Raw genomic sequence first — 13831 nt, 5'->3', positions numbered from 1 at the left:
CTATATGCTACAGGTTAACACAAAATAGTTTCAAAATGTGCATGTGAGATCTAAAAACAACCTGTCAACCAATTAGCAAGTTTGGTCAGAATAGCAGTAGAACGTTGCAGTTCCCATTGACTTGAATGAGATCTGTGGGAACTCATCTTGCCAAGGTGGGGAGAGGATAAATTAGAGCACTTATTTAGGTGCCTTGCTCTAGGCACTCAAATGCAAATATTGACCCATGCTCACCTTTTCTCTTTTTTAAAATGAGAGCAAAGGAAACTGACTCTCCTGTTCTATTACTGTCACTTTAAGGCTGTTGCATGATTTGTTTGCAAAAATCAAGCATTTTCTCTTCGTTCTCAACTGTTCTTTCATCTTGTCTAAGTTCATCAAGTTCATTATTTGCATAGTCAGAAGTAAATGCCTTGATGTACCAAATCATTTAAAGATGAATGGTTCATTAAAAAAAAAAAAAAAGTCAATAGAATGGTCTGAGTATAACGGCTGACAAATGCTATTTAAAACATTTACAAAATTCTTACCACCAGTATTGTCTTTGCTTCCAGGCTGAGGGTTTGGGTGGTCATCTATTGACAAATATTGTTGGGGGGAGGGGGGGAAAAAAAAGTTAAAATTGCAGATGAGTAAAGTGCAGAAATAAGCTGAATAACCTAATCTTATGAGTGTCATCCCCATCTTTCCCATGTTTCTCTGTCTTCCTCCCCCTCCCCCACAAAACCCCTCCATAACTTATGTTTACTAATATTACGGCAGCTGATTTCATCCACTGTGTTCAAGATTGTAAATAAGAAATCTCTTGAGAACCCTTACATTTCCAACTATCATACCTCATTTCGATTTCTGCGTCTGCAGTTTAGGGCCTGCTCCTGGTCCCACTGAAGGCAATAGCAAAACTCCCATTGAATAGAATGGGGAGCAGGCCTGAGCACTAACACGGCATTTTTAAAACTAAGTAGCTAGCATCAAGTATGCATCAACTTTAAGACTATGGAACTGAATTTATTTCAGACTAGCAGCTTTGTAGATCTCAGAGTCTCAAAAAAAAAAAATCAATCCATGTGAAGAAGAAAATCAGTTTATTTTGAGTTCATTCTAGTTATGAACATTTAAAATTAGCAAGACCCCAAGACAACCTCATCTCATTTTATACACCACACACACACACACACACACACACACACACACACACACACACACACCCTGCCATAAATGCATATGGAAGCATGTACTTTTGCATACAACAATATACACACAGTTGATTCTACAAACATGAGTTAACTAATAGAGGCCACTAGTTCATCTGTTCTGACTGGCAATTCTATAAAAATTAAGACTTCCCCCCCCCCCATTTACAAGAAACAGTAAAAGAAAAAAGGAAATAAATAAAGATGGTGATTTACTTTGCCACTCCAATGCACTAAAATGTCATGAAATTTGAACAGTAAGGTTGAGCATTTTGATGTAGTCATAATTAAAGATTTAACTTCACAAGTGTATCCATGATGTATATATAACCTGAGAAACTTTTCATATAAAGAGCCTGCATCCTAACCAGCCAATAATTTTACAGATTGCAAAATTTGCACGTAATTGATCAAGAGCCTTCTAACAGAGGCATTAATGGCCTCCTATAACACCATGGCCCTTCTAAGACTAAATAAACTGAAGGAACAACCATTGTTATAGTTCTGGAATTCTGTGCCGTTTGTTAGTTCCCACAGACTAGCTTCCCCCTTCCAAACAGTTGCCAGTAATGCTGAAGCACAGCTAGTGGGATACTGACTTTTACAGGTGTTGTTCAGCAATTTTAAGAGTTAACAGCCACTACCTACCAAATTATGTTCCACTTCACTAGTGAGAGCGTGGCAAAGATATTGCCGTTTGCTAATGTGACTTAGCTGAAATACATTAAAGACTTTGCAAAGAGATTATCCCAGAGGAAAGGAAAAGCCTTCCTTTATGACAACAGACTCCCACTTCCTGGCGTAAAGAGCATCTTTTTCCCCCAGTCTTTCTAGGGAGCGATTAGAAAGGTAATATTTTCAAATTACAACCACTTCTAGGAATGGTTCTATATAAGTCAATTAGTGCTATCTACTGAAAATAAGTTGATGAAACATCCCTAAAGCCAACTAATCAAAAGCCATTTGGAAAAAAAAAAAAACCCAAAGCCATTAATGCACTCAAACGAGGCCTCTAACTCAACAGCAGAAACTCATGGATCGTCAATACCAAATTCCACTACGTCAATTTCTGTGCATGGCACTGACCTCCCTTTAATCAAATCCCTCTTGCTATTCACTTCTTCCAGCAGTCTTACAAGCTCTAACTCACCTCAATATAATGCCATCATCACCCCATATTAAAAAGCCATTATGTTGTTCCTTGGATATCTTTTAGGCCTGATCTTGCAATGAGTTTTGCCCAGGCAACCCCCACAGCCCACTGCAGAACACTCTAATCATGAAGGTTTTAGTATACAAAATATAAAGGTTAACATTCCATGGTTCTACTTATTAGGATTCCCTACTTACCTCTGAGGATCCCCTTCCATTTAGCAAAATGGGATGAGTAGCGTGGTCACAGCCACAAGGTTTGCCCGCAACCCATGTACTAGGCTTTAACAACTCAATAATAAGTAGTAGTATTATTCTATTATATAGCATTTTTCATGAGTAGACCTCAAAGTGCTTTACAAAGGAGCAAGCACTCACCTTCTACAACTGTAGAATGGGGATAAATGACATGGCTGTCCTTTGCAAGGCACTTTTGAGGTCTACCAACAACAAGCGATATACAAGAGCTAGGTATTTATTATGTGTTGTTATAGTCCAGGGATCATCAACCTTTGGCAGGCAGCCCACCAGGATAAGCCCCCTGGTGGACCGGGCCGGTTTGTTTACCTGCCGCATCCGCAGGTTCGGCTGATCGTGGCTCCCACTGGCCACTGTTTGCCGTTCCAGGCCAATGGGGGCTGTTGGAAGCGGCGACCAGCACATCCCTCAGCCCGTGCTGCTTCTCGCAGCTCCCATTGGCCTGGAGCAGCGAACTGCGGCCACTGGGAGCTGTGATTGGCCGAACCTGTGGACGTAGCAGGTAAACAAACCAGCCCGGGGTTTACCCTGATGGGCCGCGTGCCAAAGATTGTCGATCCCTGTTATAGTCTAATTCATGGGTTGCAAGCAAGTCTTCGGGCTGTGACCATCCTGCTCGTCCCATTTTGCTAGCTAGTACAAAACCCCAGTGAGGCTGCATGTGCATTTGCTTTTAAGCAACTGCTTTTAATGGAGTTTTTTTTAAATTCACTGACAAATCTAAATGAATATTCTGAAGACTAATTATTATTTTCCTAATTATGGACTAGATCATGACCAACATCTGAGCAAGGGACAGCGTGTTGTTGCACTACCCCCAAAGAAGCAAAAAAGAGGGAGATTGTGACTCAGTCTCAGTGTCGCTCCTGATTTCTCCCTTGACTCCAGGGAGGCAGTAACTGCACTGTATTTGTTGCAGTATATATCCCCAGCATAGTTATGCCAACAAGCATGTTGAGAGAGTGAAGCCTATATTCTGCCCATCTCACTCACCTGCGTGAGGGAGAGAAGTAGCAGCTCTGTGTAGCCTGCTTTCCCCACTATCTGCAATGCAGGTAGCCAGCAAAAGGGTGTTAGGGTGTCCTTATGCTCCTATTCCACCATGCTAGTTAAGCCACTGTTTAACCCTTAGATATAGTAAAATACAATTTCAATGTGGTGGTTCAGCAGATGTCAGAGAAAAATGTGTTCCCTGGAGACTGAGGTACATATGACATAACCAAAAGATTTGCCAGCCAATATCTCAGTTTTGCCATGTCACTGACTAAAGCCTAAAAGAGTCATTATTACAGTAACTCCTTGCTTAATGTGTAGTTATGTTCCTGAAAAAACTGCTACTTTAAGTGAAACGATGTTAAGCAAATCCAATTTCCCCATAAGAATTAATGTAAATATGGGGGGTTGGGTTTCAGGGAAATTCCCCCCCCCATATATATTAAATACACGCACACACACACACACACACACACACACACACACGTTTTAAACACACATTTTAATACTGTCCACAGCAATGATGATTGTGAAGCTTGGCTGAGGTGGTGAAATCAGAGGATGGAAGAGGGTGGGATATTTCCCAGGGAATACCTTACTGCTAAATGATGAACTAGCATTCTGCTGAGCCTCAAGGGTTAACACGTTGTTAATATAGCCTCACACTCTACAAGGCAGCAAGAATAGAGGGAGAACACACAATAGATGCATGGCAGTGGCTGCAAACGTTCCCTGTGGAAACTGAACGTGATAATGAACCCACACTATTCCATCGGAGTGCATCACTCCCTCCACTTTCCAAAGTGCTGGGTGTGTGTGTGTGTGTGTGTGTGTGCACGAGCGCACACGAGAGAGATGTGCATTGCCCCTTTAAGTATGCCGACTCCACTCTAAGAACACTGCCTTTTAAAGTAGATCAGCAAGTTGAGACAGCAGCTGCTGCCAGGAAGCTCCCTCTGTCTTGAGCCCTGAGGTGGGTCGTTGTCCCTGCTCTGTGGAGATGGGGTATAGGAGAGGGGGGCAGGAGGGGAACACCCCGACATCAGCATCCCTCTTCCCCACACACCCTTCACGGCAAGCAGGAGGCTCCAGGAAGCGGCTCCAAGACAGAGGGCAGGAGCAGCAAGTGGCAGTGGGGGGGAGGGACAGCTGAACTGCTGGCAATTGATAGCCTGCTGGGTGGCTACTGCACAGGGAACTTAGGGGAGCGGGGAGCTGATAGGCGGGCTGCCGGCCCACCCTGGTTCCAAGCTCCCACTAGCTAGCTCCAACGGGCTGCTCTTCCTGCAAGCAGTGGACAAAGCAAGCGGCTGCCAAAGGAGGTTATAAAGGAGCATTGTGCAACTTTAAACGAGCATGTTCTCTAATAAATCAGCAACATAACAACGAAACAACTTTAACCGGGACGAAGTTAAGTGAGGAGTTACTGTATTATTAAAGACAGCTTGGTTCTATTATTTGATCCTTCACTGTCCCCAAAGAGGCCTGAGATGTGTACTTTAAAAATACATAAATAAAAATAGACACATTGGGATAATTTATCTCAGATATACAGCAATGTGGAACCATGATTCTTTGTCAGTAACTACACATCTAAAATCACAATAAAGCATTTACTGTAAGATGCATTATGTGCCAATCACTACTCACCTAACTCCCGCTTTTTGGTAGCTGAATCAGGCTTCTTTGTCGGTCCTGTTATGTCAAGGACATAGAAGTTAATACAAATTGAAATGTTTGTGATGGTACTTGGAGAACAAGTTTAAATAGACTTCCTTTTAAACTAAGTGAAAATATTAGACTAATAATTTTTCAAGTCTTCTACAGTTGTATGATTTTCCCTTAAACAGGTTGCTCCACTTCTATGTGGTCCAGGTTCTGGTACACTCTTAGTCAGACTAACTAGCACCTTATACCTTAAATTGTGCCAGAGAAGTTAATACAGCTACTCATGGAGGAAGGTGTTACGCATGTTCAGTATGGATGTCAGAATATGGCCCTAAGTGTTTGTTATGTTTTAACATTAATGCTAAAAACACGATATGAAGAAAAAAATCTCACAAGAAGGGATTTTTGCAAGAACATATCACTTACCAGGGTCTAATGCATCTTCTAAGTTAAAGTCGTCTTCACCTATCAACACACACACACACACACACACAAAAAAAAAGCCAGAAATTAGCAGCAGAATGAGGAGACACCTTTCTTACTCTGTGCCATTCTGATCCTGTCAATGTTGTCTCACATGCAGCTAGAATAGAGGGAGTTTCTCAGTATCGTGGGCAGGAAGCAAAAGCAGCTTCCCCCCAAAACACTCCTTTAGAAGAGAAGGGATATGGGATTATTATGGGGGTCATATCTGCAGACAGACAAATCTCAGTAAGGTCAGTCAGTCTTCCATGGAGTAAAGGCATTCTTCCCTGTGAGGGGCAGACACCCCATCACTGGCAGAAAAAGGTTTAAAGGAAGCCTACAGAGGTTGTGCCGGAGACAGCCAAAGAAGAGCTGAAGGGAGCAGCCCATCAGGGTCAAGCAGGCCCATTTAAAAAGGGAGCTGCAGGGAAGAGGAGGGCAGTTCTCTGCTGGGAGCCCAGGGAGGAAGGACTGTGAGAACTGCCAGCATCCTGGACAGAGCAGTGCTGCAAACAGACACTGGGGGAGTGGGAGACAGCTCCTGGCTGGCTGCTGGGGTTTGAAGGCTGAGGCCCTGAGGCAAGACAAAGAGGATGCTGGGGCCATGACGAAGTAGCCAGAAAACTCGCTGCAGTAGCCACTAAGGGAAGTGGCTGAACAGTGAACTGCAGTTCCCTTGGAAGGGGGAGCACAATGTGTGGCATGGCTGGAGGGCAGTATTGCTGAAGAGAACACCGTGGTCCTTAGAGATGTGGGTCCTAGAGCAGGAGTGATGGTGGCAAGGCACCATCCAAAGAGGACGCACTACCGTGCAGAGCTAAATTCCTAAGACAACCAGCAGGAGGTGCCAGAATGGGAGTGAACCCTGTTTCATTCCCAAATGATTCACTGATGCTGAATGGGGGTCTTCAGCACTTTTTCAGCAGACCTCCAGAAAGCCACAAGCTTAGCAGGAGCATTGCTCTGCTCAATAAGAATGAACACAACTGGTCCAGCTGTGCAGAGAAAGATTCTCTACCTAGGGGTTTTAGGGTGAAGGGGGGCTGAAACATGCATGATCATGTAAAGAATTTACAATGTAATTTCCTCATAATCTGAAATAATCATCTTCTTTGGTTCAGTTCCACTGTAATCTGCTATCTTTCTTCCTCCCATACACAGGATATCCAGTCCAAAGGTGGTAAGTTTTCAATGCCTGGTCTCTCTTTAAAAATTGAATTAAAGTGCCAAACAGGAGTTTAAATACAAGTATTAACACCACGGACACCTCCTCCAGATGGAATAAATATCATTTTGAGGGAGAGGGAACAGAACATTTCCACACCACATCATGATAAACACTATATCTACTACTACTGTTCAACGGCTTCATCCGATGAAGTGAGCTGTAGCTCACGAAAGCTTATGCTCAATTAAATTTGTTAGTCTCTAAGGTGCCACAAGTACTCCTTTTCGCAAATACAGACTAACATGGCTGCTTCTCTGAAAACTGGTCCTCAATGACCATTGTGCTACTCCAGGACAACCAACCAAATAGAAGATGAATCATTAGTTCTTGAGGTCATTCTGAAAATAGCACTGATTTTATGTTTGGCTGATCTTTCACAACATATTAGGTTTTGCCTGGGAAGGGGTAGGGACTGAAAGGAAAGAGCCCGATTTCCCTTCATAGTGGTTCTCAGCTGAATTGTCCTCAACATAAATACAAATATGGGAAAACCCAATAGCGAGATGCAGGGAGCCAAGTTACCTGAAAGACAACAAACAAGTTCTGCAATCCAGAGAGGAGAAGTTGGGATAGTTCTTTGCTTCCTAAGAAATTCACATTCTGTGGCCAAAATTTCATTCAAACTTGCTTCATTAATGCAGGACAGTCTTAACGGAAACTAACCAATCATGCAGGTTGGCCTCACTGATTCCTCCCTGTCATTCTGGGCCTCAGATTACTGAAATGAGATGGGCATTGGGAACAGTGGTTGTTCATAACTCTGAAATGTTCATAACTCAACAAAATGTGATGGTGGTTCTTTCAAAAGTTTACAACTGAACATTGACTTAATACAGCTTTGCAGAAGAAAAATGCATCTCCCCTGCCTTTTTAGTAGTTTATGTTTAACACAGCACAGTACAATATTTGCATCTTTTTTTTTTTTTTGTCTCCACTGCTGCCTAATTGTGTACTTCCAGTTCCAAATGACATGACTGGTGAGTTTGTAACTTTGGTGTTTGTAAGTCTGGGGTTCTACTGTGGTAATGTAGCCATGGTAGCATAGTCAGCAGCAAGGAGCGGCATAGGCTAGCTGCCCTAGACCCTGGGAGTACATACTTGGCACAGCTAGCCTGTGCCACTACTCCCTGCTGCCAGTGCTATCACAGCTATGCTATTATTTTTAGCATGCTAGCTTGATGAGAACTAGCACGAGTATGTCTATGCAAACTGGAAATCACACCCCTAGCTCCCAATGCAGACGTAGCCTTAGAACAGAAGGCATCTGAAAAAGACAAAAGTAGACAATCTGAAGGGATGAAAGAAAAAAAGCTCTTAATTGTAGTTGCTCTCTGAAGATAACCATTGTACAGTCAAGGCAGGTACTCCAAGTCTCCACAGGGGTTAGAGGGTGAGGGGCAGAGAGAGGAGAAGATCTTCCCACTAGCCACCTTTCTTTACTCCACTCCTGAAAAATGCTGTGGGATCTTTTAAACACCCAGCTCATGGAAAAACTACTTCATAGGAGTGGGCATGCACATGAGACGTATTGCCAGAATGATTCAGCTGGAACTGACACCACCTTTGAAAGGAATGCAAGATGCATCCATACCATCTTAGGAATTCAGAATAAAAGTGGATCACAAAGGCCTGAAGTTTATCCATCTTGCAAAGAGAATCTCTTCCGTTTAAGATGGGCAATAAACTGGCCTGTTTCCAAAGGGCATGCAGAAAGTCAAAATAGCCAGAAAATGGGACCTAACCCAGACAAGCAAAAACTTAAAACACTGGATGTGAGGCACTAAAAGCATCACGGGGGAACAGTTGCATTAGATCTAGGCTTTGGTGGAATAAAGGGTGTATTTGGAGGGAGATACCAATTGCAGAGAAAAGGACTATTCACTGGTAGCACCCTGCCTCCACGATCAACTGACATTTAGCACAAGGGTGAGTATCTCAGCTGATTGCCTCTGTGGTGGTTTGCCCAAGAGGGGGGAGAAGCAATCTAAGACAGCCAAGATCCAAAAAAGTACTGCAATTCTAAGGTTTTATTGTTTTAACTTGTAATCACACCCACAAATAAGACTGAAGCTTCTTTTTGACTGCTGGGCATGTAGGATATGCTCTGGGTAACTACTTAAAGCAGGAAGCCTCGTCTTGTACTGACTGAAGTTACTGAGAGGCCTTCTGGTACAGTCCTGTTTAAGGCCAGATTTTCAAGAGTTCAGCATCCCCAGATGTCAAACTTTTTTCAAAATGAAAATCCAGCCCCAGTGGTGAATGCAGAACTGTTTTGAAGTTCTGGCCCAAAGGAACACACTGCAATAATCCAGTTCTGAGCCGAGAGGTATGAATGACTGGGATGAGGTCCAGATACTAAGGAGAAGATGGCAAACTTCTTTCCCAGAACAAGTGGAGGAATAAAGGGTTATTTTATAATTGTCCATGGATAGCATTTCATGCAATTTCCTCTGAAGCAACTAGTATTGGAAACCGCAAGGGATCAAGAAGGCATCATTTATGCCTGTCTATGAGAGAGGCATAGTGCAGCATTAGAGAAGTTTTTGAAACTGCTCTGCTGTCTCCTCTCCATACCCACAATAGACAAATCCATGAGTTGCAAGTGTTCTCAAGCATCTGAGCAGAGAGCTGGGGGGAACAAAAACAAAAACAAACAAAAAAAAAAAAACAAAGATGACCCTCTAACAGAGCAGAAGCTGCCAGCCTTGATGCCCTGACTGACACAGGCTATGCCAATTGCTGGAGATAGCTGGGAAAATGAACCTAAAAATAGGACATCTGAAGCACTAGGCAAAAGCTATTTCTGAGCAAATATAAAGCTTTGAAGGGCTGATGAATGGAAGCCACTGAAGAGGACCAGACAGACATTCAGATGGAACTCTGTTGCTGTGAGTCATGGAAGCTCCTTTACTGAACAGGGTGGGAAAGAAATGTCAGCTAGAGTCAGTAGTGGTAACTACATTCCACTGCAGAAGCTGGCATGAGACAACTGATTTAGAGGAGCTACGGCTTTGGTCATAAGCAAGACTACAGGCTGAGACTGAGGATTTATTATAATGCATCTCCACAGAGGGTAAAACAGCTTTTATAGTGATCTTGTGACCTTCCTGGCATAAGGTTATTCCTAGATCACCCACTCATGCCAAGCATTCTTAAGCCTGGCTTAATATTACTAAGCTAAAATTTTAACAGGTCTCGGCCTATATGACAGGGGTGGCCAACCTGTGGCTCCAGAGCCACATTTGGCTCTTCAGAGGTTAATATGCATCTCCTTGCATATGTGCCGACTGTGAGGCTGGAGCTACAGATACCAACTTTCCAGTGTGCCGGGGAGTGCTCACTGCTCAACCCCCTGCTCTGCCCCTGGCCCTGCCCCCACTCCACCCTTTCCTCCAAAGCCCCCGCCCCTTCCCCCAAGCATGCTGTACCCTCCCTCCTACTCCTCAGAGCCTCCTCACATGAAAAACAGCTGATCACGCCAGGCGGGAGGCATGGGGGGGAGGTAGAGGTGCTGCTGACGTATTACTGTGGCTCTTCGGCATTGTACACTGGTAAATTCTGGTTCCTTCTCAGGCTCAGGTTGGCCACCACACTATAGGCCTTGTATTCCAGCCATGCTTTACTTATATACCTAACAAACACTCATCACTCCTAAATAAATTGTCAGTCTTACACTTCTATTATCCTACAATTTAAATCTATTTAGCATACATTGACTATCTATGAAATAGCATATGAATTGACCAGAACGCTAAATAACAAAATGATAAAGGGATGATAAAATGGACCGAGTAAGTTCTATACCCCACCAATAATTCCATTTTTCTCCCTCCTTCAGTGGGCCTATAAGAAGGATGGGAATATCTGCTATCCAGCCATGAGGGACTATGGTAGATAGGTCTGCACATAAGCAATTAGTAAAGGTAACACAAAGTATTTGCACAATTTTATTTTTATTTGAAGTTTAAACCTAGGAACTGCTGTTCTGAGCTCACTGGCATTTGTTTCCAATTCCGTTATTTGCTTCCTGTCAACATACAGTGATCCAAGACTAAAAACATCTACTGCATAGCCCACATTCTGAGTCTTTTTCTTCCCCAAAAATAGTTAATGTCAAAAACAGCTAGAACCAAAAAAGAAAAACCAATCTACTAACAAGCAGTGCAGGAGAAAGTGAAAACTTTTTTATTCCTCTTAAATCTATGTTCCCCTTATAACTCTGCAAAAACTGCTTTTTTTAAATTTTAAGCAGAGAAACTTGAATGTGATGACTCACTGCAGGAGGAACAGAACTTGCAGCTGTATTAGTCATCTCATTCTAGGTAGAGTTGTGGGCACCAGTCCTGATCAGGCAAAAACTGTGACAGGATATTTAGAGACATTGCCAAGCAGCAGCTTATAATTAGCTCTGCAGCAGCATACCATGAAATCTTCAGAACTGAAATCCTGTACCGTAGTTTTCAGTCTGCAACCCTCTTACAAGACTTCACCTATCAAAACTTTGCTCATACATGAAAATCTTTAAGTTTATTTTCTACTAATTATTTGCACTGTGGTAGCACCTAGGAGCTCCAGTCATGAACCAGGACCCTACTGTGCTAGGTAATATACAAAAAGAAGATGCATCCTACTTCAAAGAGCTTAAATTCTAAGTACGAGACAAGGATACAGACAGACTATGAAGTGAAGATTTTCTAAATATAAAAAAAGCACCTATTTGCTGCATATTCGGTCCTGCTGGATTTAGCATGTTTACAGTCAGAGAACGTTGGTGATCATGACAGTTAAGCTTCCTCTAGGACCAATAAAAAGAGAAACCTACATTTCTTTCCTATTGATCAAGATGTATTTGATTTACCAAGGTTATTTGTTCACATACAAAAGTCTCCCAACACGCCTTTATGCAAAAAGAATGGTTTCTAGACAACTCTTCTAAGGTAGCAATGACATTTTTAAAGTGATGGGGTACCTAAACAAGAAGCAAATAAGCAGTTGTCCATTATCACTTTTCAGCTCCTGAAGCTGAAGTTCAGAACAGACCATTCCTTCCACTGAGCAGCAGTGAAAATGTACAAAGGATCCTTTGACAGAAGTGAACATCCATTCAAGAGGCCACCTTTCTCGCACACATACCTTAGTTTGAATTTCATGTTTCCACGTGTCTGTGGAGCATGCTAGAACTCAGGGGATGTATCACAAATTATGCTGATCTGCGTTAATATCCATTCAAGACTGGATAGAGAAATTAGGAATTGTGGCACATTTTGTGACAAGAGAAACCTATTCACTGAGGGCTTGCATCACAAACAAAACAAGCTCTGGTGCTGATAATGTGGATGGCTTGACAGGAACATTTAGTTTAGGAAGAAAGAGTTAGGGGTAGCGTGCTTTGAATCACCAGATGAACATCTGACTAGATTACACAAGAGCAGGGTAAACAGGAGGTTACAGAATCTGGCACAAGGAGCTCAGCGTTTAGTGAGGCTAATGACAGCTGTTATTCAGAAACCAAAACCAGTCCTGCTGCATAGCAACAACAAATCTGGGAGCCGCCTCTGAAGCCATTCAGTTGGGCTGGGTAGATTAAGGCCCAAGATCCAGTGTCCAACCTTCAAATCACCACCCACATGCCAGAACTAATTCTATACCAGAATTTAGTTCCACAAGGTTAGGGTCACTAAGGACATAGATTCAGAACTGAGGTGAGGCCTAGGGGCCTCAGTATGGCTAAGAGCACAGAGTCAGCTGGCATAGGGCTAAATGTTTGCCATGTTTGTTTCTAGGAAAGTTATTCCCCCCAGAGGTGAGCTTATCACACTTGAGAGTTCTCTCTCCCCCCCATCCCCTGCTTGCCCCCCCTTGCTAGGAGCAGATAAAAAAAAATAGAAGCAGCAACAAGCTACAAGCCAAAAACTAGCCAACAAGCAACTCCCAAGCCAATAACAAGCCCAGTTTCTGTGTTTTTTTCATGGGTTTGGCATGTCTGGTGTGTATGGGGGTGGGGTGGGGTGGGAGGGAGAGAGTGTGTTGGGGAGTGAGTGTGTCGGCATGCTGTCTGGTAAATTCAGACAGCAGCGGAAGCAGTCAGTCCTTAGGCAGCGAGAGGGAGACACCCCTGGCACCAGCCCCCACCTCCCGCCATGGCTCTTCACAGCAGTCATTCTCTCACTCACACCCCCCTGCCCCTCCCTGCCTGCGTTCGGAGTGTGGGACAGAGCAGCATTAGTGATTTGCAGTTTGTTGCCCAGGGCAGAGCTGCACGCTCAGCCGTCAGAACAAAGCTTTGAAAGGGGAGGGGCGCACGCCTGCAGAGTTCAAAATAGCGATATAGCGAATGGATATAACAAACAGCAGTATCTACACCGACGCTTTATCATTTTAATTTTGCCACAAAAAGCTTTATGACTCTTGTTGAGGTGGTTTTATTTTGTTGTTGAAACTGAAGAGTTTGGTTGCCAGAAGCGGTATTGCAGTGTGTACACCTCCACATTTTGTCACCAAAAGCTGCCTTTTAGCGACAAAACTCTGCAGTGTAGAAAAGGCCTAAATTTAATCTAAGGTTAAGTCAGCTTACTATTATAGAACAAAAACAAATACTTTCATCTCCACAACAAATATAACATTCAGCTTTCCTTTAAAAGCTGAATGTTGTCATTCACCCCTCCTCCCCCAAGAAAAAGTTAGCTTTACATTTGGAAAGTGGTTCACATTCAGGTACTGGCCTCAGCTGATGTACAGGGAATGATCCCCAATTTCTGCAGGGAAGAGTTAAATATCGTGGAAAAATTTTTTTCCGTAAACATTTTCTCAGTGAAAAAATTGTAAGACTTACTTTGTGCTAATACAATTTAGGATATCCAAGAAGTTACCACGT

At 43.1% G+C, this 13831-nt stretch overlaps 1 protein-coding gene across 2 annotated transcripts in view; it reads right to left on the bottom strand.

Moving 5' to 3' along the window:
- The window catches only part of LOC119845380 (CD99 antigen-like), a 36280-nt gene that overhangs the window by 9389 nt on the left and 13060 nt on the right, over positions 1-13831 (bottom strand). For both annotated transcript variants that reach the window (XM_038377618.2, XM_038377627.2), the window contains exons 2-4: positions 5691-5729; positions 5247-5291; positions 531-575 (exon numbers count right to left, since the gene is read on the bottom strand). In XM_038377618.2, coding sequence (XP_038233546.1) covers positions 531-575; positions 5247-5291; positions 5691-5729 — 129 coding nt within the window. The remainder of the gene's footprint in view (positions 1-530; positions 576-5246; positions 5292-5690; positions 5730-13831) is intronic.

Source organism: Dermochelys coriacea, chromosome 1 (genome assembly GCF_009764565.3).
Source record: "Dermochelys coriacea isolate rDerCor1 chromosome 1, rDerCor1.pri.v4, whole genome shotgun sequence".
Taxonomy (NCBI): Eukaryota; Metazoa; Chordata; order Testudines; family Dermochelyidae; genus Dermochelys; species Dermochelys coriacea.
This window is presented reverse-complemented; position numbering and strand designations above follow the sequence as displayed.